General features: G+C 42.8%; 1 protein-coding gene across 1 annotated transcript in view; it reads right to left on the reverse strand.

The window, feature by feature from the left end:
* Positions 1-212: 212 nt before the first annotated feature.
* smc3 (structural maintenance of chromosomes 3) overlaps positions 213-25,005 on the reverse strand; it is a 33,798-nt gene continuing 9,005 nt past the window's right edge. Inside the window, exons 10-29 of the mRNA XM_015967597.3 lie at positions 24,760-24,840; positions 24,251-24,415; positions 20,963-21,084; positions 20,445-20,658; positions 20,137-20,240; positions 18,615-18,714; positions 17,645-17,805; positions 14,737-14,878; positions 14,405-14,555; positions 14,164-14,316; positions 11,310-11,461; positions 11,071-11,229; positions 10,467-10,574; positions 10,259-10,367; positions 5,126-5,373; positions 2,158-2,370; positions 1,832-2,023; positions 1,444-1,621; positions 1,235-1,341; positions 213-955 (exon numbers count right to left, since the gene is read on the reverse strand). Coding sequence (XP_015823083.1) covers positions 884-955; positions 1,235-1,341; positions 1,444-1,621; positions 1,832-2,023; positions 2,158-2,370; positions 5,126-5,373; positions 10,259-10,367; positions 10,467-10,574; positions 11,071-11,229; positions 11,310-11,461; positions 14,164-14,316; positions 14,405-14,555; positions 14,737-14,878; positions 17,645-17,805; positions 18,615-18,714; positions 20,137-20,240; positions 20,445-20,658; positions 20,963-21,084; positions 24,251-24,415; positions 24,760-24,840 — 2,931 coding nt within the window. The 3' untranslated portion in view covers positions 213-883. The remainder of the gene's footprint in view (positions 956-1,234; positions 1,342-1,443; positions 1,622-1,831; positions 2,024-2,157; positions 2,371-5,125; positions 5,374-10,258; positions 10,368-10,466; positions 10,575-11,070; positions 11,230-11,309; positions 11,462-14,163; positions 14,317-14,404; positions 14,556-14,736; positions 14,879-17,644; positions 17,806-18,614; positions 18,715-20,136; positions 20,241-20,444; positions 20,659-20,962; positions 21,085-24,250; positions 24,416-24,759; positions 24,841-25,005) is intronic.

Genomic DNA, 25,005 nt, shown 5'->3' on the forward strand with positions numbered 1-25,005 from the left:
CCTAAAAGAAAACATGCTATTAAAAAACTGTCAACATGAATTATAAAAAAAAACAACTATATTTTTATGATGGAGCAAATGGAAATAAAAATTACTAATATTTTCAGGTTTGATGAATTAACATAAACATGAGACCTTTATGTTGAATGTGTTGTTTTAACAGTACAGCACCACCTAGTGGTCGTTAAAATAAAGGGCGAAACATGACCAAGTTTATTTCTAAACATTTAAGTTTAATTACATAAAAAAGGAACAAATACATGTAAAAATCATCTCGAAATCGTGGTAGAAGACAGGAGAAGCTTAACTCTGGACAAAACATGAATAAAATCGTGTTTTACTGAATAGTTAGCTAAAACATCAAGAAGCAGGTTCTGGAATTAAACTTTCATGTGTTCAAAAAACCTAAAAAACAAGAAGTTACACAAATACAGAAACAACTAGGAGGAGCAACGAGCTCTGAACGTTTCATGAGTACAGGAAGTAAACTTTACATACAAACAAAAAACCCTCAGTGAGAGCAAACTCGGGTGATCGTTGTTTTCAAAACTAGCAACGTTATCCGACTAAACCTCTTTAAACACAGTTCACACAGACCTTTAACCTTTAGCAGTCATATGAAAACTTTTAACTGTACACAAGTCGAATGTTGGTCGATTCATCCCAGCTGCGCCGGAAGCCGCTAAAATCATAATATTCCTAATCTCACCTTCATCGACAGGAACAATGCGGTTTTGAGTTTTCAATGGCCCAAATTTTAAAAATGACTACTTTCTGTATAGTTTATCTTTTATAGGACTAAAGAAAGAGATGTGTGTGTGTGTGACCTCCATGTTGGAGGATTGGAGCGATGCACTGTGAAGGCGAAGGAGGATGAAGAGCATTAACCATGGGTGGTGTCATCCTCCACAAAGTCTTTGGCCTGCTCGGCTGTGATCACATCGATGTGACTCACCTAAAACACAAAGACAACCTTTCAGTGACCGATAGATGAAACACTCACCGTTTACGTTATGAAACCTCAAAAAATTCAGATTTTCACTAAAACACCTCAGAGATAAACAGAGAAAAGCTTCCTAGCAGAAGAAAATAAACAAGCAGCGTTTCTAACGCCTGGTATTAAACAAAACTACAAAACCACTTTTTAAAACAAGCGGCGCTGCTGAGGTTAGACCGGAGAGCTCCTTGCCCATCAATCGATCCACTAAAGACCTGCAGGAAAACCAAACCCCACCTTGTTCCTGAACTTGACGCCATAGAACTTGTCGGCTGACTCCAGCAGCTCGGGCCTGAAGGTGGTGGTGATGAACTGGGCGTGGCCCGCCAGTTCAACGATCATATCTGAAATGTAAACATGATGCATTAAAGGAAAACGTCTCTAGTAGCTGTAATAAATCAGGGTTAAGTTAGATGATCTGGGACACACGTGCAGCGGCTCTTTACCTGACACTGCCTTTCTGTGCTGAGCGTCAAGGGCCTGATCGATCTCATCAAACAGGTAGAAAGGGGCGGGGTCACACTTTTGAATGGCAAAAATGAGCGCCAGAGCCACCAGAGACTTCTGACCCCCCGACAGCTGCTGCATCTCCCTCATCTCGCCCTGCTTCCCGGTGAACGACACCTGCAGGACACATGTTATTATTTGACTCTCTGCTCCCGGAGAGCAGAGCAGGAATGTGTGCTTTCACACTGATCCGGATAAATTTAGTGTGTCTGACTCACGGCGTGACTAACTCCAGCCTGGCTCTGATTGGTAGAGAAGGATCAAGAGTTCCCAAACACTCCAGATTCAGAGGCATCTAAAAATTTAGGGAAACTTCCGGTTTCTCACCCTGATTCCGACCCCGGTGAACTGGTCCACTGAGGGAACGCTGCTCTGAGAGCCAGACCCCCTCTCACTGTCTGCACCCCCCTCTCCTTCATCCTGGGACTGGCTGCCTTCAGCGTCACCCTTCTTCATCACCAGCGTCGCTTTGCCACCTGGCACCAGCTTCTGGAAAACCTCGCTGAAGTTCTTCGACACCTGACAGGAAGATGCGAGAAACATCAAAGTGAATTTGAATCACATGGTTCTGGTGATGCGACTGATGGTGTTCCTCTGACTAACTGAGCAAGCATAAATCCAGATCCGTGTTTCTGAGGCGGACTTCTGCGTACCTGTTTGAAGGTGAGCTGGATGGCCTCGTACTTGCGCAGCTCCAGAACGTTCATGAGCTCCATGATGGATTTGTAGCCGCGGTCGAGCTCATCCTGACGCTTGATCAGCTTCTCCTTCTGCTCTGAGAAGTTGACAAACTGGTCCAGAGCCTTCTTGTTGACGTGGCTGTACTTCTTCAGCTCCGTGTTGCACTGCTCCAGTTTCCTGAACAGCTGTTCAAACAGGACTTTGTTGGAATTATTTTAATTTGTATTTTTACTTTATGGCTCAAAAACTAAACTCTGGGTTTCTTTAACCGATTTGATCCTGTTCTAAATGTTTCCAGCTTCTGTTTCCATGTAAAGATGACATCAACTATGAGAAAGTGCATCAGAAGCTCTCTGGCTTTACATTCATCTGTTAAAATCACCAACGACCGAGAGAACACGAGCCGAGAACCCTCGGCGGCTCTCTCGTCCACTTGTGCGATCTGTGCTGCCATCTTGGCCCTGAGCAGAGCCCTGAGGAGAAAGATTAAATATATGAAGTGTTTATGAGACTTGTGTGGAGCTATTTTCAGCTTTGTCAAGGAGAAGAGTTCACACACGCACACACACACACACACACACACACACACGCACTTATGAAAGCTGCAGCCAAGTCCACTCATCTCAGTCTTTGTTCCCAAAGGCAGCTGGCTGGAAAAAAAAATTAGACAGCGCTCTTGTGTGTGACTCACCGGTGAGTGGGAGGAGTGTGATGGTCCTCTGCTTTAGTGCGTGCGTGCGTGCGTGCGTGTGTGTGTGTGTGCGTGTGTGTGTGTGTGTGACTTCAAAGTTTTAAAAAGGAAGCACAAGCAGTGTTGGTAAAGTTACCTTACAAAGCAATTAGTTATAGTTACTGATTACTTTGTCACAAAAGTAACTTAGTTACGTACCGAGTTACAAGATTATAAAAGTAACTGATTGCCAAGAAAAATAACTGCTTAGTTACTTTTTCCATTAAAGAATGCTAGAAAAATGGGTTCCTCTTTTAATTGAACTTAATTTACTATAAATTACTACAATAGTGAAATATAAATGACTAATGACTGGAACGTAATAAAATGTATGTCCAAATGTTTTATATAAACCTGAATAATTTAAATAAGCACTTAACAGGAGGAACTACTAACAGGAACATTACACTTATCTAGACTATTAAAAGGTCACTGTGTGATATTTAACAAAAACCCAATCAGCTAAAATTTAAAATTGCAAATAGAAACACCTGCAAAGGTTCCCGAGCCTTTAAATGGTCTCTCAGTCTAGTTAAATTACAGAAATGAATGTAATTTTGCACAGCATTCTAATTTTTCCAGCTTCACATAATTGTGTGTTATTAGTAGCATTTCTGTTGCTGGTAATCTAGAAATGGTTAAATAAATAAATAAATAAAATCCTTTAAAATGACACTAGAAGAGGCACAAGCCTGATGGAGGACTTACATTTACTAACTTGGGTCAGACCCAACCACAGAAGAGCTGAAGCTGGGTGGTAAACACACACAGGTAGTTCTAGTAACACCTGAGCTCCATGACGTTTGAGACTGATGCATCAGTGTTACAGCGGGACTAAAGACACGATCAGAAACATGTTACAGCTGGATGATCTAGGAAGGTAGAAGATCAGGACGTCTGAGCGGTGAACAGGTGAGCGGACCTTCGGGACGTCCCGCTGTCAAGCTAAGAAGGTCACGGCTGCAGATCCACACCTGCAGCCGTAGATATTCATCACGTCTTCCTCGTTCTTCACGGGCCGTGACGCACTTGGATGAAAACATCTGCCTCTTTAGCTCCTGATCAGCTGATGACAGCTTCAACACACCGCGCTGCTTAACACACGCATTTCCTTATCAGTAACAGAAACAACGTTTTGATAAAAGAAGACTGTAATTAATTAGTTTGCTCGTTACTGAAAGAAATATTTTTTTATTAACGCGGTTATTTTAAACGGCGTCGTTCCCATCACTGCTCTGTTGGGTCTACAGCAGGCAGTGACTGAGACAAAGAGGGTCTCCGCCCACCCGGCCAATCATCATGGTGTTTGTAAGTGCGTTACGACACTTCTCTCTCTCCCTGGCTGCAGCTGAAGTGTGGCGGTCAGAAAGCCTCACACTGTTGCTCAACGTTCGACAAGCACATAGTAACGCACAACCTCCCGTCCCCAGTAACGGCAACGGCGTTGCAACAGTGGGAAAAGTAATTAATTAGATTATTCCGTTACCTATAAAAGAACGCGTTATACTTAAACGTCGTTACTCCCAACACTGAGCACAAGTGAAGCCCTCTCACTACAGCTAACTTTTGTTATCGTTTACTAAATGTTGTCTGGAGCATTTGGACCTCCTGCTTTTGCAGCCAATGTTTTCTGCCACTCTGCACCTTCTAACTGTGTTGTCTCCAACAGGAAGAAGCTCTTTCTAGCTGAAATATAATCTGACTAATCTGAACTGCTGACAGGCTGAGTGTGACCCATTAGAGGTCAGATAATAGGCTAAAGCTCAAGAGGACGGGGCAGTAATGGCTGAAATTACCACCGACAGACTCAGATTTATAATATTAAGTGACACCAGGTTGTTCCCAGAAAAGAAAGAAATATTTTTCCATAAGTCCTAAAGTTGTAGATTTGATGTCACTGAAACATATTAGTTTAAATAAAATTGCCAAAACATTTCTCTCTTTCTTCTACATGAAGCTGAAAACTACAAGCCTCAGTGTAACGTTTATTTAATTAACCAGATGAGTTCATTGAGAACTTTTTCTCATTTACGACGACGACAATCTGGCCAAGAGGCAACAGATATAGTTAGCTTTACACCAAAGAAAAACAGAAAGATAAGATAAAAACAAACAAGATCAAAATAGGACGTAACAGTTAGATGTAATTAAGTTCCAAGTGTGTGTGTGTGTGTGTGTGTGTGTGTGTGTGTGTGTGTGTGCGCGTGTACCTGTTTGAGTGTGAGGGTCTGGTACTTCTCAAAGGCCTCCTGAGGCAGCGAGCCGAGCTCTCGGATTTTCTTCATGCACTCCTCTTTCTTCTTCAGCAGCATGCCCTGCCTGTTGGTCATCTTCTCCAGCTCCTTTGTGTCGTGGTTGATGGCGTCGTTCTGCTCCTTCTCGATGTTCTTCCACCGCTCCATGCTCTTGATGTGGTCCTTGATCTCCGCTTCGGTCTTGTCAATAAGAGAATCCAGATCTGGAGGGGAGGAGAGGTGAGGCTGGGGGTAAACGATTATTTTTAAAACGATTATTCTGACGATTATTTTATCGAATAGTCGACTATTCTAATGACTATTTAGAAAATTAATCTAATGATTATTTTTCTATTGCACAATTAACAAAAACCAGAAAATCTCAAATAAATTCCTCAAAAAAAAATTGATAAATTCTTACTGTAAGAGAATAAACACTACAGGCCTTCCATTTTGTATAACACTGCTTTTATTGTGTTGGTTGGTTATGTTCTGGTGACGTGTAGAACTTGGGAGTGCAGGCTGCTGCCTGAGAGGTGGTAGAAGATGGAGTGTCTCCATGCTGCTTTGTTTTGGTCACTTATGTGCGTGAGGCGAGTGGTCTTACGGGTTAAACCAAACTCAGGTGATATTTTACACTAAACCGAAAACCCACAACACTCTAAATGTAATAAAAGGGAGATCTACACCACAAAAAAGATGAACTCTAAACCAAAACGTAACAGCTTATCCCAACGCAAGAAGCTGTTAGCGAAGATGCTAACAGTAGCTTTACCAACGTTAAGTTCAAGTTACCAAGTTTAAATAAACCAAAAACACCCAGCAGCAAACAGACCAGCACGGAGGAGAGACTGCTACCACCAAAACAGCTCTCCTCATGTCTGAAAGAAGCTCCTTTATGATGGGAGAAGCGCTCCCGGTGATTTTCTACATCTGCGATAGACACGAAGCAGCGCATCTGACCCCGGAAGTTGTTGTCTGTTGCCGGGAGACGAAGGGGCAAAACAGGAAAGGAATCTAGTAGTGGACGGACGTTGTTCCGGGTCTTCGGTATTTGGCGGAGATGTTAGCGAAGGCGGAGAAGAGGGCGAACTAGAGGAAAAACAGGCAGATTCCTCCTCTATTTACAAACTCCTGGGGATGCAACAAGTGGGCGCGGTGCGTCGACTTCCGGATCTGACGTCGACAAATTTTTAGAATCGAGCCGTCGACTTCGTCGAGGCTTCGCTACAGCCCTAGAAAGGACCGTTTCAGAAACAAATCACCTGAAGAAGAAAGATGTGAGGAACAAGCTTTCTGACAACTTCATCACACCACCTGATCTGAGTCACAGCACAAACACACGCATACAGCTGCGCACGAGGATGTGCACGAGCACTTTGTGCAGTTTGGGTGTCAACATGTATCAGCATTCTCATGAAGGATTAAGAAAAGAAAGATTTAATAGGTTTGGACTTCTAACTGAATAATTCTGATCTCTAGATTAAGACCAGGTTCCAGATTGAGGCCGACAACATGTGACTCAATCATTTATTCCTGATGTCAGAGAATCCATGCTGTTTAGGTTACTGTGGAAAAAACATCATGTCTGCCATTTTAGCACCTTTTATTATCCGGACTAATTACATATCTGAAGATTAACCAGTTGTGACTGATGGAAGCCAACATGTGACTGACTGGAAACAAATAAAAGAAAAAAACAAAAAGGGCCAGAGAAAGGTGACAAAATAGCAAAAAATAATAATAATAAATAATAATAATAATAATAATAATTATATATAAAAATATATATAAATTATATAAAACAAAAATTCTATTAAAAAATGATTAATTGCAAACAAATTCAGACATTTTTAAAGGTGCTGATCACTTGTTTAATCAATACATTTGCAGGGGTCTCCAGTAGGAATAAATGCCTTGTCATACTCGGGGGGGGGGGGGGGGGGGGGAGCTCCTGTACCAGGATGGAGAAGTCAGTTAGAGGAGAGAGTGGCAGAACACGACAGGATTTGGACTCTTATTTCCTGATATTTGGACATCTCGCCTCTGATTGGATAACATCAGTGCGACTCCACTGACTCTGGTTGCTTTACAATGTTGACGTTTTATCTCCACAAATAGTTGCTAATGCTAATGGTTAGCTTCAACTAGCTGACACGTTCTCTGCTTTTTTCTGCACATTAAACCAACAACAGCCTTCCCTGTCGTGAGTCACGATGGATGAGTCCATGAATGTTAAGTGACAGTGTGACGTAGATCTGTGAGGATTTTCAAATCCTAGATTTTCACCATCTATTTCGTGTCAGAAGCTAATGCAGGAGATAGGTGTTGGTAGGGTCGGGCATCGATTGGAACTGGTTCCAACTGTTATTTTTTCCCGGAATCGTTCAAAGTATTTTTTTTATTCCTAGTTTCGATTCCTAGAATGACGGAAGAGGAATCCGCGGCCGATCTCCGTGAAAAATAAACGTGATCTGCAAATTGTGATCAACGCTTTTCAGAGCTGATCACACCAGCTGTCTGTGTGCAGCACCGAGCTTCTGCCACAATAAATAATTATAATAACATTTTTTATTTCGTTTCTGAACTATTTCTGTTGAGAGTTTTAATGTTTAAAATCTGTTAGCTTGTTACTGACAGCAGCTACATTTAAGTTTCACCTTCGTTTCTGACTGAATGCTGCTGCAGCATGGAGGCGTAGTTCTCAGTCATCCTGGACGTGATCATCCTGAGAGTTTTAGCTGAAAACAGCTGGACGTTCCTGGATATGTTGGAGACATTTAGCCTCTCATTCCAGAGGCTGCTTCCAGACTTTGGTTGTGGTCAGAAACAAACACACTAGTTGTGCTGCAAGTCTTTTTCTTTTTTCTCCAAAACACGTTTCTGTCTAAATGAAGGTGATGTTGTTGTTCATAGAATTAAAACTCATGTTGAAGTTAAGATTATTTCATCAAGTAGGACCTGTGGTTAGCTGGCTCATGTAAAACATGTCATGTCTTGAAAGAATCGGAATCGGGAATAGATAGGAACCGGAATCGAAACGAGGAATCGGAATCGTTCAAAATCAAACGATGCCCTACCCTGGGTGTAGGGGACTATTTACATGTTCAACCTGCATGAAAAACTCAGGGTGCTCGATTATAAGGAGAAATAATCATTACAAAATGTTTTTTTCAGTGTTGCACTTTTTTGTTCAACTGCAGCAAAGAAAGTTTGCCAAAAGTCACTAAACCAGTCTGATTCCAACTGCACGTTTGTAAATTGCATCTAACTGGTCTCAGCCCAGTCAGACGTTGAGCGGGTTTACATTCAGTGTCTGAAATCTGAATTTTTAACTTGGTCCAAGCACCGTGAGAACAAACATCCCAGCTCTAAAGCCGATCTTCACCTGCATACGTCACGTGATCAGGAAGCAGAAAATCCATGTGTTAGGAGATCTTTTTGGGCCGATGCTGTAAAAAAAGTGAGGCGCGAACCGGAAAAGCTTCTGCCGATCACAATTCAACAACGGATTATGAAAGAACGGGTAACACTCAAAACGTGCGGATTCTTCCTGATCTAAGAGGCGAGTCTCCTCTTTGTTTTGGTTGTTTTTGTAGTTTTGGCATCAACATCATCCTAGGGTGCAATGTTCTGTGACTCTTAAAATCAACCAACAGTAAAAACGCTGAAAAATGCTGGCAGCAAAGAGCTTCTCTGATCAGGAAACGGAAGCAGTGAATGAGTTAAGACACCAGTCTGTTATTGTAACACCCTCCAACAGTGCAGGACCAAACAAGCTGTGCTGCAGCGTTGTTGTTCTCCATTCCGTCGGCCATTTTGCATGTCCTGTTTTTACTCCACCTGCTTCACTCCTGCCAATGTTTGTTTACCATTTGTGCTTCTATAAACTAACCGGAAGAATACGGACTTGAAAGGGCACATGTCGCCACCTGCAGTAGCAGAGTGGAACGCACCTAATTCCATAGTTCAGTTTTCTAACGAACATGTAAACTAGGATAATGGCTCGGTTTCTGGTTGGGCTTTAGTTCAGTTATTACCATAGCTGGACTCAGAGGTGCGCGCGCATAGGGATGGGTACCGAATTCGGTACTTTTTAAGGTACCGACCGAATTCCACAGTACCGACCGAGCACAGATTCAAGTCATTTGAAACGGTGCCTCGTTTCGGTACCCGTCCATCATAACGAGAACTTGCGAAGACAGCTGCGCATGCGCAAGAGCGTTTTGTCGTCGCTCGCTGCGAGCCAGTTGTAAACAGAGCAGCATGGTAGAAAGAACGCACGCTAAAGCTTGGGTCCACTTCACTAAATGTGATGGGTAACTGGGTGATGATGAAACCAGCGACAGACAACGATCTAAGTGAGACATCCTCATCTTAATCTGCTCCAGTAGGTAAATATAATTTGCTTGATATGTTAGCTTCCGTTTCGCTAATGGTGTGTTCGCTTTCTCCTCGGAACTCCGAATTTCCGACTAGAAGAACATGAACACGCACTAAAGTTTGGCTTCACTTTACTAAACGCGACACGTGATTGGGTGAAAATGAAACCAGCGACAACGATCTAAGTGTGAGGCATCGTCGTTTTAATCTGCTCCAGCAGCTAAATAAACTGTTTAAGATAACGTTAGCTTGATATGTTAGCTTCCATTGCTACCATTGTTATCAGCTAATGGTGCGTTCACTTTCCCCTCGGAAATTCTAACTTCCCAGCAGGAAAAATCAAATGAAAAAGGACGTCAAAATGAATGAAGATACACAGTAAATTTAATTCACAGTAAAGATGTTTGCTTCAGTTTAATTATCAGCTTATAAAACTACAAGGACGATGTTAAAATACAAACAGTTGAATGTTATTTATCGTGATATTTATCAAATATTGTTATATATTGAGGAAAATATATATTTAATTATAAAAGAGAATTAAAATAATAAACACTCAAAAGTATCGAAAATTGGTACCGTTAAGTACCGGTATCGATTAGTAGGTACCAGGAATTAGTACCGGATCGATTCAAATGTCAAAGGTACCCATCCCTACGCGCGCATGTGTGTGTGAGAAACTGAACTGAATGGTGTAACCGAGTGTTTTTGGTAGAAAGGTTTTACCTTCAGATCGAGACAAAGTGTCTTTAACACGTTTGTTGATGCCGTCCAGTTCAGATGTCGTAGCGGTGAGCACGGTGCCTCCCTCGGTTTCTCGCAGCTCATTTAGCTCCTAAAAGATTGGGAATAAAAGAAAGAATTAAATAAAAAAATAAGAATTCACAAGCAACAAACTTCAACACTGAAAGACTGTTTTAAAACAACAGAGTACCTGCTCCACTTGGTCTAGACGTTTACGTAAGTTCTCATTCAGATATGTTTCCACTCGGGTCATGATTCCCTCCAGCTTGATCCTCTCGTTCAACAGCTGCCTGTTGTCCTGTGAGCGAACAGAGGAACCAACACACCCCCATCACTAGTGCTGCCTTCAGACACACACTCACACATGCATTCAGAGGAGTTTGTGTGGAAAATCCATACAAAACAACCCGTTATGTCACAATAACAAGTAACTGCTGCATTTCAGACATGAGGGCGAAGCTGTTGCACAACAACGGCACAAGTGGAGCGCTGGGAGCAGCGGGGGGGCTGCTTACATCACAGCTCCATCCCACACACAGCTGCATCCCGCCACTCTCGCCTCATTCACATCACTTAAACGCAACGGGGATGAGCAGGAGAACAATAGGAAACAAAATAGAACAGGAAGCAGATGTTTGCTCTGAACCACATGTGAAGATCCTCCATTTTTATTCCAGCAACACCCTTTCTAATTATGTTTTTCAGCTGCTGCGGTGACACGCCGCTGGCAGATGACTCAAAGTGTGGTCAGTGCTCTTCACCTGTATAAATATAAACTACATGAGCCTCCTGACCTGCTGTAGCTGACGAATCTCATCGTTGAGGGCGTCCACGCGCCTCTGGTCCTCCAGGCTGAGCTGGGAGAGGAGATCTGTGCCCAGCTCAGCCTTCAGAGACTCTCTGGTGGACTCCATTGCGTGAAGGCTGGCCTCCAAGCTTTGGAGGCTACGTTGCTAGAGAAGAGGATGACGAGAAATTAGCAATCACAGATGAACACGAGTTAAATCTGCTCAGCGATGGTACACCGCACAACCTTGGGCATAAACGTCTTCTCCGACTGCTGCCTCTTCTCCTTCAGCATCTTCATTTCTGATAGGATGCTGTCTCTGGAGGCCTTAAACTTCCTCTGCTGCGTCTCAATTTGCTGCATCTGGTTCATCAGCTGGTCGATCTCATTGTTGATGCGTGAAGCACAAAATTAAGGACCAAAACCAAGTTTCTTTAAAGAAAAACATTTTGTTTCACCAGCATGTGGGTCCTGTGAAGAGCAGCTATAAACAAGAACACTCATGGTAATAACTGCAAAAGTTATTTTTGCTGTTTAATTTTTCCCCACAAATGAAGGGATTAGAAGCAACAAAAGCTTCTATTTTGTTTAAAGCAGGTAGTCAGAACAGCTTAAAGGCTATCGGGTCCAGCTCTGAGAATCTGATTACAGTAATCCCTCGCTACTTCGCGGTTCGTTCATCGCGGATTCGCTGCTTCGCGGATTTTTTCTTTGGAGCATTTTTCAGGGGGAATTCGCAGATTCGCGGTATTTTTCACTGATTCGCGGTATTTTTCACTGATTCGCGGTATTTTTCTATGCGAAATATCAAGAAATTCTTGTTTTTTTTCATCAAAAAATGCACTTTTTGTAATAAAACTTAAAAAAAAACAAGTAAAACAATTTCTTTTCTTGAGTTTTACCCACAAAAAGAGAATGTGATCATACGATAATTCAATAGGGAGCGTGGTTTCACAGACGCGGAAGTGAGAGCGTCGGTGAAACGCCGGCTGATCTAGGAAACCCCCGAGCGTTCGAGCGTCAACGAAGTGACACGGAAATGCCGGGCTTTCCAGAAGTAAGTAAGATAACTTACTATGAGCTGATAGTTCGTTGGATTGATCGGTAGGTTGGAAACTCTGATCATGAATCTGAAGAAACGATGACTGAGTGGTGAGCTGGAAAGGCGACTTCCGTTTATAGCCGCGGTTTGTGACGTAGGTGCAACGTGGAGGGAATCCCCGCGAGGGGCATGCTGGGAGTCCCTACTTCGCAGATTTTCACCTATCGCGGCCAGGTCTGGAACACATCTGCCGCGATAAACGAGGGATTACTGTAATGTGATCGGGCCGCACGAGGAGGCCAGTGTCGACCCAGAGATCAAGGCAGGGGATTAAGAAGAGCTGCATGCTTCCACCATTCCACTAAATTAACAAACATGCTGCCTGATCTTTGCGGTTTAACAGGATTCATTTAACAGCAGTTTGTTCATTCAAAGCAAAAAAACCAAACTGCCCGTTGACCAGGAGAGCTTTTGCCCATACGACTGAATAAAATCGATGCCTCTTTTTCCCAAACATGAGCTTTTCTGCTTTCCTTGAGCTGAAACGTGTCAGAAGAAAATGAGAACTATCTGGATCTAGAAGGGATGAGGGAGGTCCATCGGTTTAATCTCGTTCTCATCATCGGGGCAGCAGCTGAGACAACAAGAGGCTTTTAAATAATTGATCCGTTCTCTGACTCATAGCTGCAGGAGTGAAGGACAAGCACCTGCTTTTCCAGCTCACAGGCACACACACACACTACAGCCAGGTGCAGATTTTAAACACCATACAGTGTAACAAGTCTGTGCATGGCCACATAAACCAGTGCATGAGTCCTATAATTCAACCATACTGCAAACCAACTCTGATCTACTTGTTTTTGTTAATAATGCTTCTATGTTAAACAAATGTCCTGTTGGCATATATGCTTTTATTCTGAAAGTGTGTGGTTGCTTCCGGAGGAATGGCCTTTTTGTGCGAGAGTTCGATGGTGTCATGGCAGAATAAAGGAGAAGTTCTTAACCAAGTATCAGTCTAGTTTATTGAGTAACAGTTTTCCCTTCCAGTGAGGTGAGTCATGGCTGATATGACCCAGCAGACTAATCTTCCACAACCTGCTTAAAGCCTCCTGAAGGCTTTGTGGAAGCAACGTACCTGATGGGTTTCATTTGAATAAAAAATACGACTAAAGACACGTGAAAAACAAACAATGACTGAAGGTGGACTGACATTGCCCTCTAAACCAGAGTGAATCATGAAGGAGAGAAAACACCAGCTTCTCTCCAACATCAGATTAAAAACTGACTATGACTAAGTGTATCGATGCTTTCAGACGCTGTTATGCTTCATCGTCTACTTGCTTTAGTCAATAATACATTTTAAAAGTATAAACATGTAATTTAATGCCCAGCTCTTCAGAATTGCTGTGAGTCAGCCCATTTCACTAGACTCAACACACCTGAATGTGAGGACGGTTACGGGTTTGTTGAAGTGAACGTTTATAAAAACTACATGACTCGTTCTCTGGTAAACTCACCTAAAATGTAGATCTAGTCACGATGGACAAGATCTAGTTTGAATGACTCTAGACGCCCACAGACTTCAGCAATCTTCCACAAACCTTTTTCTCTGTCTGTCTGTCTCTCTCTCACACACACACACACACGCACACACACACACACGTACACACACACACGCACACACACACACGTTTAAAGACCAAGTTCATGTGTTTTTCCAACCCATTAGCAGTGGTCATTAGTATAAATTAATGTCTTGTGAGTCGATCTCTGTGGGAAAAAGGCTCTGGCGCTCCTGCTTCAGGAAGTAGATGTTAGTCAGAAGAGAGGGGAAGGGCAGGATTTGGAGTCTCATTTCTTGATATTCTGACATCTCGCAAAGCAATTCTACCACTGAATCAGTTTGCTTTGCAACGTTGACGTTTCATCTCCACAAATAACACAAGCCCGAAGGAGTTTTGCTGTGTGGTGGAGTTGCTAATGCTAACAATTAGCTTCTGCTACTGACAGCTGAACTCAAACTAAACTACCACACACACGTTCTAGTAAAAAGGATATGTTCGATGTTTCTACGCAGGTTCTCATTCAGCTTGGCCTCCAGCTCAGCCAGCTCTTCTTCAGCCTTCCTCATATCCTTCTGGAGCTCCAGACGAGACTTTCTGGTGTCGTAGTAGCCTCCTGTCAGAGCTCCACGGTGGCTCACCTGGTCACCTAGGGAACAACAAGCCAGATTTAAGAAACACACTTTGACGGTTTTCTCTTGTGAGATCACCTGTAGAAGTGAATAAAGGGGGCGTACCCTCCAGAGTGATACAGTCCATGGTGAAAGCTCTCGCCAGCTGAGTGGAGACCTCCATGCTTCTACAGATGAGGGTCTTCCCAAACACATGCTTGAAGGCCTTGTCAAAGTTGGGGCTGTAGCGCAGCTTGCTGATCATTGGGATGGCGTCCTTTGGGCCAAGACATATTAATGTAAACAAAGCTGCTAATGCTCCACGCACGCGCACACACACACACACACGATAAAACTGTATCCAATCAGGAAAAGAGAATCGATGTAGAAGAAAAAAAAACAGTGGGAGAATCCCATTGGACGAGGACGTTTATCAGAGAACTACGTGTGGCTCTTACGTTGGTCTCTGGGTAGGCGGTGTCTCGGACATCCAGTTTGCTCAGAGGGAGGAAGGTGACTTCTCCAGGTAAGTTCATCTTGTTGAACTCCATTAGGATTTTAGTGCTCACTTCATCCGTCTCCACAATGTGGTAAAACAGTCTGGAATAAACACTCTTCGTCAAATCACGAGTAAATTTAACTATTTACTCATTTATGCTGGAAGCAAAGAAGTCAAACAAATCATGATTCCTTGTATAAAAATGTGTAAACATAAAAAAATACAACAAGATTTTGTTTTTGTTACAAGGCCAGGGTATTACTTCTCCACAGGTGGGACTGTGTGAGCTGCGTCTGCTGTGTGCACAGACATGTTTTATCTACTGTAGGCAGAATGCTGCATTTTGCTGGTCTTATTGTAAATATCGTGTGTCCACAACAGAGGGCTGTTTTGATCCACGACGGTGGCACGGGAGTTAGGTGCTCGCCCCGTAATCGGAAAGTTGCAGGTTAGAGCCTCGCTCAGTTAGTCGCTGTCTTTGTCCTTGGGCAAGACACTTAACCCCCCTTGCCACCACCACTGGTGGTCGGAGGGATCAGTGGCGCCAGTGCTCGGCAGCCTCGCCTCCGTCAGAGCGCCCCAGGGCAGCTGTGGCTACAACGTGGCTCATCCCCACCAGCGTGTGAATGTGTGAATGTCTGTGTTGTAAAGTGCCTTGGGGGGTTCCAGGACTCTAGAAGGTACTGTATCAAATATAGGCCATTTACCATCTTTCTTTTGAGCAAAGTTGTCACAATGGTGTTGAACTTGCACTCTTAGCTTAAGTAACAGGTGTCTATCAAACACGAGATCAGTGAGCAGGATGTAGCCACGGGATTTAAACAAAGAAAGAACCAAAGAGGTTTGAGTCACTCATGAATAGGGCTGGACGATATAGTAAACAAGCAATTAAAAAATAAAAAAAAATGGTGTATATATATATATATATATATATATACTGATCGATATCAATAATTGTTGAAAAATGTCAAACATATATTTGATTGGTTGGCTGTAAGTAATGACTCTAGTATTAAGCTACCCAATAGGCTATTCTGAAAAAAGGAAACTTTTATTGAAGTTTTTATTGATCCATTTTTCTCTTTTGAACCACATGTCTATTGATCGTTATTGAATTATTGTCCAGCCCTACTCGTGAATCCTAGGCTCTAAACAGAAACTATTTGTGCTTTATAAAACATTTGTAACACGATACAAGTTACTACTCTCGTCATTTCTTACCGTGGAGCAGAGGACTTTTCCTTGCTCGTCATTTTGATTAAAATAATTCTATCATAATCTATTATTTTACACGTCACCTGAATTTGGAAGATTATTGAAAGTGAAATATTCAGTAGCATTTTATTCATCTCAATAATATTCAGTCCAAACAAGCAAAACAAAGATTCCACTTCAGCCAAAGTTTAAACATCAGAAAGTGAAACTGGGAGTTCCCCCGGTCTGTGACCTCGGACGCGTTCCAGGACTTGGTGTCCACCCGTCATACCTTCGGCTCCCGGATAGTTGGACGTGTCCAGATCAGTGATGATGCTACGATTTCTGATTCATTTAATTACTGCCATCATGAACTCTGTCCGTCAAGTTGAAAATGTCTCATGTCAGCTTAATGCCTGGAACACACAGCGTCTTCAGCCATCCTTGCCAAATCGCTCGTCGTGAACAGAATTGACACAAAAACGGCGAACGGGAGAGTGATTTGCAAGTCTGTGGCCGTCCAGTGTGACCGACTCTGCGAAAATCTCAAACTCCCGTCTGCAATCGACCAATGAAAACACACCCAGGGAGAAACACGAACAACGAGTGACGAGAATACGAAAGTAGAGTTAACATTAGCAACAATGGAAGATTCAGACAGGAACATGCGGACCACTCCTTTTTGGAGTTTGGTTCAGAGTCTAATAAAAGAAGTGTAACTGCAACGCTTTTTTCAGCATTACTGTTTTGGTTAGCTGTCGGTTTTTAGAGGCGCATACTTTTTGGGGGTGGTGCTCGTGACGTTAGCTCATCGTGCAGTTTGTCTCACTGAAATCTTACGCCATTCAGTGTGCCGCCTCACTAGAGTTCTCACAGCGCGCCAGGAGCAGTCCTGCATGACCGCCGAAAATCACAGTGTGGTCCAGGCTTTAGCGAGCGTGACGCCACAGAGCTTTCAGTCTTGTGTAGCCTTGCTGAATTTTTTCCCATGTCTCACCTGAACTGTGATCTGTCAAAATAGCACATGGCCCTTGGAGTTTTCTGTCACCACCTTAAAAAAATACGGATAAAAATGAAAAATATTCCGTTAACACGTTGGACGGACTATGTCTGGCCCAAGTGGCTGGGGAGAGGGAAGTCTGGGGCTCTCGACTTAGGCTGCTGCCCCAGCGACCGGACTCCGGATAAGCGGATGAAAATGGAAGAATGGACGGATACCATTAACGTGACCCGTGCACACTTTGAGATGTGCTGACCTGCTACTCTGCAAACCCCAAATGTCTTATAAGTCACAATGAGAACGGGCATTTATGTTTGCAGCTCATGTGCTCTGGAATTCTCTACCCATCACAGTTAGACAGGCCCCCTCTCTGGCTGCGTTTCCACCTCGTTTAAAGACCTACTTTAATGGCTTGGCCTTCGGCCAGTGACTCTTTTATTGACGGTTTTATTTGGATTGTTTTCTCCGTCCTGTTTGTTTTTAATGAATGTACCTGTGCAACACTTTGGTCAGCTCTCATGCTGTTATTTTTTTTAATGTGCTATAGAAATAAAGCGGTACAATATTTAATGAACCTTTAGCCGCTCAATTAAGAAAAAATTCATAATAAATATTCATGTGCATAACTGTTAATTTCCAGGGTTGATATTCATTCCCAAGTTCAGATTCTTACCTAGTTCCAGCGGTCACCTCCACACACGTGTAAAAGGCAGGCTCACACTCAAAGTTATTCATGACGATGCCATGGTAACCGTTGATGACATGCTGGTTAATCCCCTTCCGCCTAAAATGCTCCAGGACTTTGTTGATGCTGTCAATACCGTTCAGAATAGCCTGCATTAGAGATGGGAAATAAAGAAGGTAAAAATTCCAAATATATATTAAAGGGAAAAATATAAAAACAATTAACCTAATTCCATTAGAGCACATTTCTAGGAATCCGGCTAAAGTTAGCCACAGTAAAGTAGCATCCAGTAGCACAAAGCACATCTAAAAAGAAGCCATTGTGACATCACAACAAAATCAGATTAGGAAATGTCAATCTCAATACGACGATGCACTAAAATGAACCATGAGCTGCAAATAGAGTCCATCAAACAGCAAATCGGCTGAATCAGATGGAACCAACAAGAGAAGAGCAACCACACGTTTGTCCAAGCAGCCTGTTTTCATCACAGCAGACGTTATTCAAAGGCAATATATGACTGATGTCTGCGCCCAGAAGAAGTGACCTGACGAGGCAGGAAGGAGTGAGTCATATGTAAATTTAGCAAGTTATCATAAGGTGGAAGTAGCGAGGCCGATGAATTCCATTTGATTTACCTATTCTGACAACTGGGTGAGTCACAAAGAGTCTGCAGCATTCAGATGGGCTTGCAGGGAGAGCGAAGCTCTTCTCTTGGGACTCAAACACTCAGTTTTATATGCTAAAACTACCCTGATGTGATAGTTCCACCCGATGAAAAAGGGGATATTTGTGCATGAAGTAAAGTCCCATGCATTCGTTATTGCGTCCAATCAGCTGGAAGCTCCTTTGCTTTCGGAGTGCAGATGTCTCACTGCTGCCCAGGTGGAAGTATTGGTTATCCTGTAGCTCCATTATGCAAGTTGATAATCACGCAGTCCTGCAGAGTGACACAGACCTTGCCGGTGGCCGCTCTAAGAAGCTGCTGCTTCTTTTCCAGGTCCTCTCGTTTGGCTGCCAAAGCCTGCTGCTCCGCGTTCTCCTCACGCCACAGGTAGCTGGACAGAATCAGACAGTCGCAACCTGTTATGCTTATGTCACTAGAGGCGCAGAAGCCCGAGTTGAGCCTTGATATTCACTCCTTGTAACCTGGGGGGTCATGTTTATGGGTTTTTAAAGAGGATAGAAGGAAATTATGCTTTTAACAAAAAAGTTTCTCATTTTTAAATTTAGGACTAAATTCTCACAAGGTTCCAACTGCTCATTTTTCCCGGATCGTTCAAAGTTTTTTGTTTATTCCTAGAATGCAGACGGAAGAGGAATCCGCGGCCGATCTCCGTGAAAAATAAACGTGATCTGCAAATTGTGATCAACGCTTTGCAGAGCTGATCACACGAGCTGTCTGTGTGCAGCACCGAGTCCCCCCCCCGACCCAGTGGCCAGATATAAACAAACGCATCTGCTGAACTTTAACTCCGTAATGTAAACTTTAATTCCTGCAGCGTAGAGGAAACATGTTAAATACATCAACACGGTGGATTTAATAGAAGTTTTAAAGAACAAACTCTGGACGGTGTGAGGTGAGTTTGTCTCACTGCAGAAATAAAAACACACACGGAGCGTCAGCAGTCAGACGCAGCCGCTCACCAACACTCGTGTGTGTGTGTGTGTGCGTGTGTGTGTGAGCGTCAGAAGGCTGAACAATAACCAGTAGAATAAGTCATCATGCTAGAGCAGCTTCTCTGTGGTGGACCACACCAGCTTCTGCCACAATAAATAATTATAATAATAATAAATAAAAAAATTTATTTCCTTTCTGAACTATTTCTGTTGCGTTTTAATGTTTAAAATCTGTTAGATTGTTACTGACAGCAGCTACATTTAAGTTTCACTTTCTGTTCTGACTGAATGCTGCTGCAGGTAGGAAAACAGCTGGATGTTCCTGGACACGTTGGAGACATTTAGCCTCTCATCCCAGACGCTTCTTCCAGACTTTGGTTGTGGTCAGAAACAAACACACTGGTTGTGCTGCAAGTCTTTTTCTTCCCTCCAAAACACGTTTCTGTCTAAATGAAGGTGATGTTATTGTTCATAGAATTAAAACTCATGTTGAAGTTAAGATTATTTCATCAAGTAGGACCTGTGGTTAGCTGGCTCATGTAAAACATGGAATGTCTTGAAAGAATCGGAATCGGGAATCGATAGGAACCGGAATCGAAACGGGGAATTGGAATTGGAATCGTTCAAAATCAAACGATGCCCAACCCTATTTGTAAATTGAGGAAAAAATGTATGCCCTTGTGTATTAAGTATGTCAGACAACATTTTACTTTTGGGTTGAATATCCCTTTAAATGTGCTCTTAAACTCTCAGTCACGGGTTTACAGGAGAAATTCAGGTAGACAGGAACTGCCTCATACACCGAGTCAACGACGGTTATTTATAAAATCTGACGTTAAGGTAAATATGAGGTGACTTACTTTCTTTCGCTTTGGAGTTCATCTTTTTTGTTCTTCACTTCGTAATATTTTTTGTCCAGCTCCTCGACGCGGGTTTTGACCTCATTCAGATCTTGATCAAGTTTCTGAAGTCACAAGTAAAAAGTGGGTCAGACAAAGTTGAACCAGAAAAACTAGAGAATATTTTAGCATTTTGAATCAATACAAATGAACAATCTTGGTGTCTGTTTAAGCTACATGAAGCTGATTAAAAGGCACAAGTAGGACAAAGGGTGATTGGTTTAGTGTTTTAGAACCAAAATGATCCAGGAACAGTCGAGTCGTCTTACATTGTACTGCTCAAGGTTCTTCTCCTTGTTCATCTCCGTGTCCTCCAGGTCTTTGTGGATGGCTGCGATCTGCCTTTTTTTGTCATTGATGGCCTGGTCCAGAGACTTCAGCTCCTTCTTGATCCACTTGTCCCTCTCCTCCTTGGAGGTGAACTGACTGCCACGACCCTGCTTAGCATACAGGTCGGTCCTCTCTTGTGTAGCTTGAGCCAGTCTGAGAAGAACCACATCCAAAGCTGTTCATAGACATTTGACAGCAACAATCCTTCCCAATCAGGATATTTATCCTTGAGAGTTAAGCTAATTAATTCTGTATGATATGGAACTATACACATGAATAAACAAGAACATTCTTGTGTTTGAGCTTTTGAAGTGAAAACACTTAAAACAAAAATCGCATTACTTGCATTTAAAACATGAAAACAGGACACTTTGCAGAAGATTAGTCAAATCTGATGCTCCAGTGTGATGACTGACTCATCAAGTGTGCCGTGTAGATAAGAATGACTCATCCCTACCTGGAGATGCCGCGCTCCTCCTTTTCCTTCACCATGTTGAATTTGGGTTCAGTCTCCTGCAACTCTTTTTGCTTCTCCTCAATTTTCTCCAGCAGTTTCTGACGCTCCTTCAGCAGTCGTTTCTGAAAGAACAGGAGAGCTTTAGCAAATGTTTGGCCAACAAAACAGAAGATGCGTAATGTGCCAAGTTAGTAAAGTGTAAGCTGTCTGCATCACTAGAATACACTCATAATGCCCCGCTCACCGCAGACTGCTCTTCCCTCCACATCCAATAACATTTGAAATGAGTCAATGAGAGCTTATAGATGGTAAATAACTGATGGACCAGCAAAGAAAAACTACATTTTATTTAGATTAATTTAGTTTTTGCAAGAAAATCATGAAAGAAAGTGCACCTATCTGCAAAAAGGAGCATGTTTTATAGTAAGGGCATTATTTGTGCTTGGAGAAGTGCACGCGCACACACACACACACACACACACACACACACACACACATGCACACACACAAATAATTATTTTCCATATCATCCACACCGACCCTGCTCCAGTAAAAATATATTTTTTCCCCTTTCCTGGATCAACCACTTCAAAGTTGATCAAACATACAACTAGAGCGGCCTTTCCTTTTGCCCTGGCGCCTTTTGGCGAGTGTTGGGTCAGCCATGGCCAGGTGGGCTTAATCCAACCACCAGCCAGCAGGCTGCCTGTGACCCAACATAGTTCATACACAGACTGAGCCAAGAAAACCTTTGATTATGGTCTTTGTACTCACACGTGCTCACAGACATTAAACACAAGGCCATATGGACACCGAGCTCAGCCAACTGAGTACATAAAAACAGAAGCCAAGAAGGATGGACGGTGAAGCTGATGGAGATGATTCATTTTACATCCTAAGTCATCACACGGGGATTCTCACTTTTTGACTGAAAAAGATACACAGACACTTTTTATCAAGCAGCAACGTCTAAACCAGGGGTCGGCAACCTTTCCCCATCAAAGAGACATTATTACCCATTTCCCACAGTAAAGAAAACACTGGGAGCCGCAGCGTTGTGGGCGGGGCCTACCCTCTGACAGCAGAGAACTGCTTTAACCGATCACAACAGGTGACAGCAACCAATACCAGTCGCTCATGTGCCTCAAAGTTATCTTTCAACAGAAGATAATTAATAAAACAGTTTGTATAAAATTGATCCAAAAGTTGAAGCCCGTCTGTGCTACAATATTTCGATTTTTTTCACCCTGCTAGTGGTTTTAATAGTTGAGCAGGTGACGCTTTTTGAGGCATCACACATCAGGGTTTCCCTTACATAGGCGTAGCCGTGGCGGCCCGCCACAGCTGAAATCCCACCGCCACGCCTACAAGATCCCAAGTTTGTTTTTTTTTGCGCCGTTTCCCGAAGAAGCAGCAGGAACTACTATGTTGTTGCTTGTGATCACAGCCGGCGGGCAGCAAGGAGGAGCAGGCAGGGCAAGGTGAAGTTACAGCATAAGTTACTGAGTTTAAAATTAGAATGGTAGCAGTGGATATAATGCTTTTTGGTTTACATGTTTCAATAGCATTAAGATAAACGAGTGTTGACGATCTTGACAGGGTTTCCTCCCCCCACCAGGCTAAGCATCACTTATTCATGTAAAATTGATTTATTTTTTCATGTCTGACTTTAACCGCATCTAATACTGTATTACGGCGTGAGCGCAACAGCGACAACTTAAGATCGATGTGTGAGCAGCCTGGGAGGTCAAGTGTTTTCATCTGAACCCTTAAAACCTCCAGCAGGCTACGTTGCACTATTGACGTGTTAGCGTGCGGCGCTAACAACTTAGCGACGTGACATGTCTCGGAGAAAGCGTAAAAACACGTTGGACGCTTCTTCTGAAGCAGGAAAATAACACTTCTTCTTAAGCAGAGCACGACGTCGCCTCGGCTCGTTCACGGCCGAGCCGGACTGAGCTCGATAACATTGACTCAGCACAGTCACTGGGTCGTTGGAGCTGCCCCGTGACTGCCTGATGGAAAACCAGCGGGTTTCATCAGACTTGTAAAGTTTCTTGTTTTTGCTGGGGACCCCCTGTATTTTACCGCTCCCTCCTGCAGTCTTCCCCTGTTAACATTTAAAATGATTCTGTAAATTACGTGTATCAATAGAAAAAATCTCTACCTCTGCCAGCTGCAGCAAATGTAGTCTCCAAATAATAAATAAGAGGTGCATTCATCTGTGTATCTCCTTTGATCTGCATTAGTGATGTTCTCAGCACCAGAACAGTGAAGCAAAGAAACAGATTCCTGAGTTCGTTAGTAATTTTATTTATTAGATGCATCTGACCTGTTCTATTTTTCTCTGAAATGAGATCAAATCAGTGCTTCTATGGGTTGTCTCCACACTGTACTAGAAAATTTTACTTTAATTAGAGACGTGTCATAATTCCTCCCCATGCCGGGCACGGGCAATAAGCTTTGCTTTTTGAACAAAATCAGCTGAGAAGGCAAACTGGAGCGTTGCAGCACTCCGTGAGCGTCTCTCTGTTAGAGCAGAAGCTCAGATCATCAGAGACTGCACAGGGACTGATGGGGACAGACATCTTTACGGGCGACTTGTTAAAAAACTTTAACGATCTTTTTATAATATATATTATATAATCTTTTATACAAAGGACACAATTGCGCCACATTACCGCCACGGTCTGACAACTTAACCTAAGGCTCCCTGATGCCAACACAGCGCTGCGGCAAATTGACAGAATTGTTTTGTAAAAACGGCTAGAGTATTTGTTTTATGTTTCACTGGGTTGTTAACAAGCAAATGCCAACCCTAATTTCCAACTTGTCTCAGCCATAATCATAAAAAGCCCGCATGTGCATAACCACCTCCTCTGCAGAGGCAGCTGAAGCACAGCAGAGAGGGAGGGGATAAGCATCATATGAACAATAATCGCCTTTTTCTAAAAAAAACTGATGCCTTACCTAAACTCAGCCACCTCCCTTCTAAGGTTTAACGTGTTCATCTGGTCTTGTTTTTAAATCACCTTAACAATTCATTCATTTAGAAGGCGGTAAACTACATTAATTTCACCACTATAAGTTACGGTGCTCATTCTAAACCTTTTATTAGCCTCTCAACAAACTGAAAGCTAATCTATGATAAGCAGCTGCTGGGGTGAAAATGTGCTTGGAAAGAGTAAAGACTGCAGACTCAGTAATAGTGAAGAGGATGGAGGAGAGGGGAGCGGTGTTGGTGCATCATCACGTGTGGAGCGTGACGCAGATCCGAGGCTTCCGTACCCTCTGTTCGCTGTTGCCTGCCAGCTCATCCTGCAGGTCCTTGGCCTTCAACTCCAGCTTGGTCCTCTGCTTGATCTGCTCTTGGCGCTCTGCTGATAGCTGCTCTCTCTCCTCCTTCATAGCGGAGATTTTGGACTTCAGCTCACGCACAACGCGCTCCGTCTCCTAAAACACGGCAACCAAAAGTTTAAAAGGGACAGGTTTCTTCACAAAACAAGCAGAAAAGAAAACGCCTACAAAGAATTGTGGGAGACATATTTACTTTCCACATAACCAAATACTAACAGCTACATGTAACAAAGTATGTAAATTATTGTAGTTTTATTTTTTATTAATGCTAAAATAATTCAAACTGAGAACCAACTAAATAATCAATAGTTTTACTGAGTAAACAAAAACATGTTTAAAGGACGACTGCTGCAGTTATTTTCCTTATCTTTCCTCCATCAGCTCAAAACTCCACTTATGCATCCTAATATTAATAACAGTGTGAGATTTTTCTCTTTTACCTCCACTTTGTCTCGAGCGTCTTGCTGAGCGTCTCGCAGCTGTCTGGATTTGTCTCCACATGTCTCTCTCTTGCTGGACAACTGGAGAAAACCCAAACAAAACACAAGTCTTAGAATAGAATCAATAAAAGCTAAATCAGTAAGTTCTGTAAACAGTTCCATCACTACCTTGATTCTTTGTTATTTTTTTTAAATAATTTGTCTTTTCTTTGTTCTTGTGAAGCGTCTCAGGAATATGGAGAGGAG

This window comes from Nothobranchius furzeri, chromosome 4 (genome assembly GCF_043380555.1).
Source record: "Nothobranchius furzeri strain GRZ-AD chromosome 4, NfurGRZ-RIMD1, whole genome shotgun sequence".
NCBI classification, from domain to species: Eukaryota; Metazoa; Chordata; class Actinopteri; order Cyprinodontiformes; family Nothobranchiidae; genus Nothobranchius; species Nothobranchius furzeri.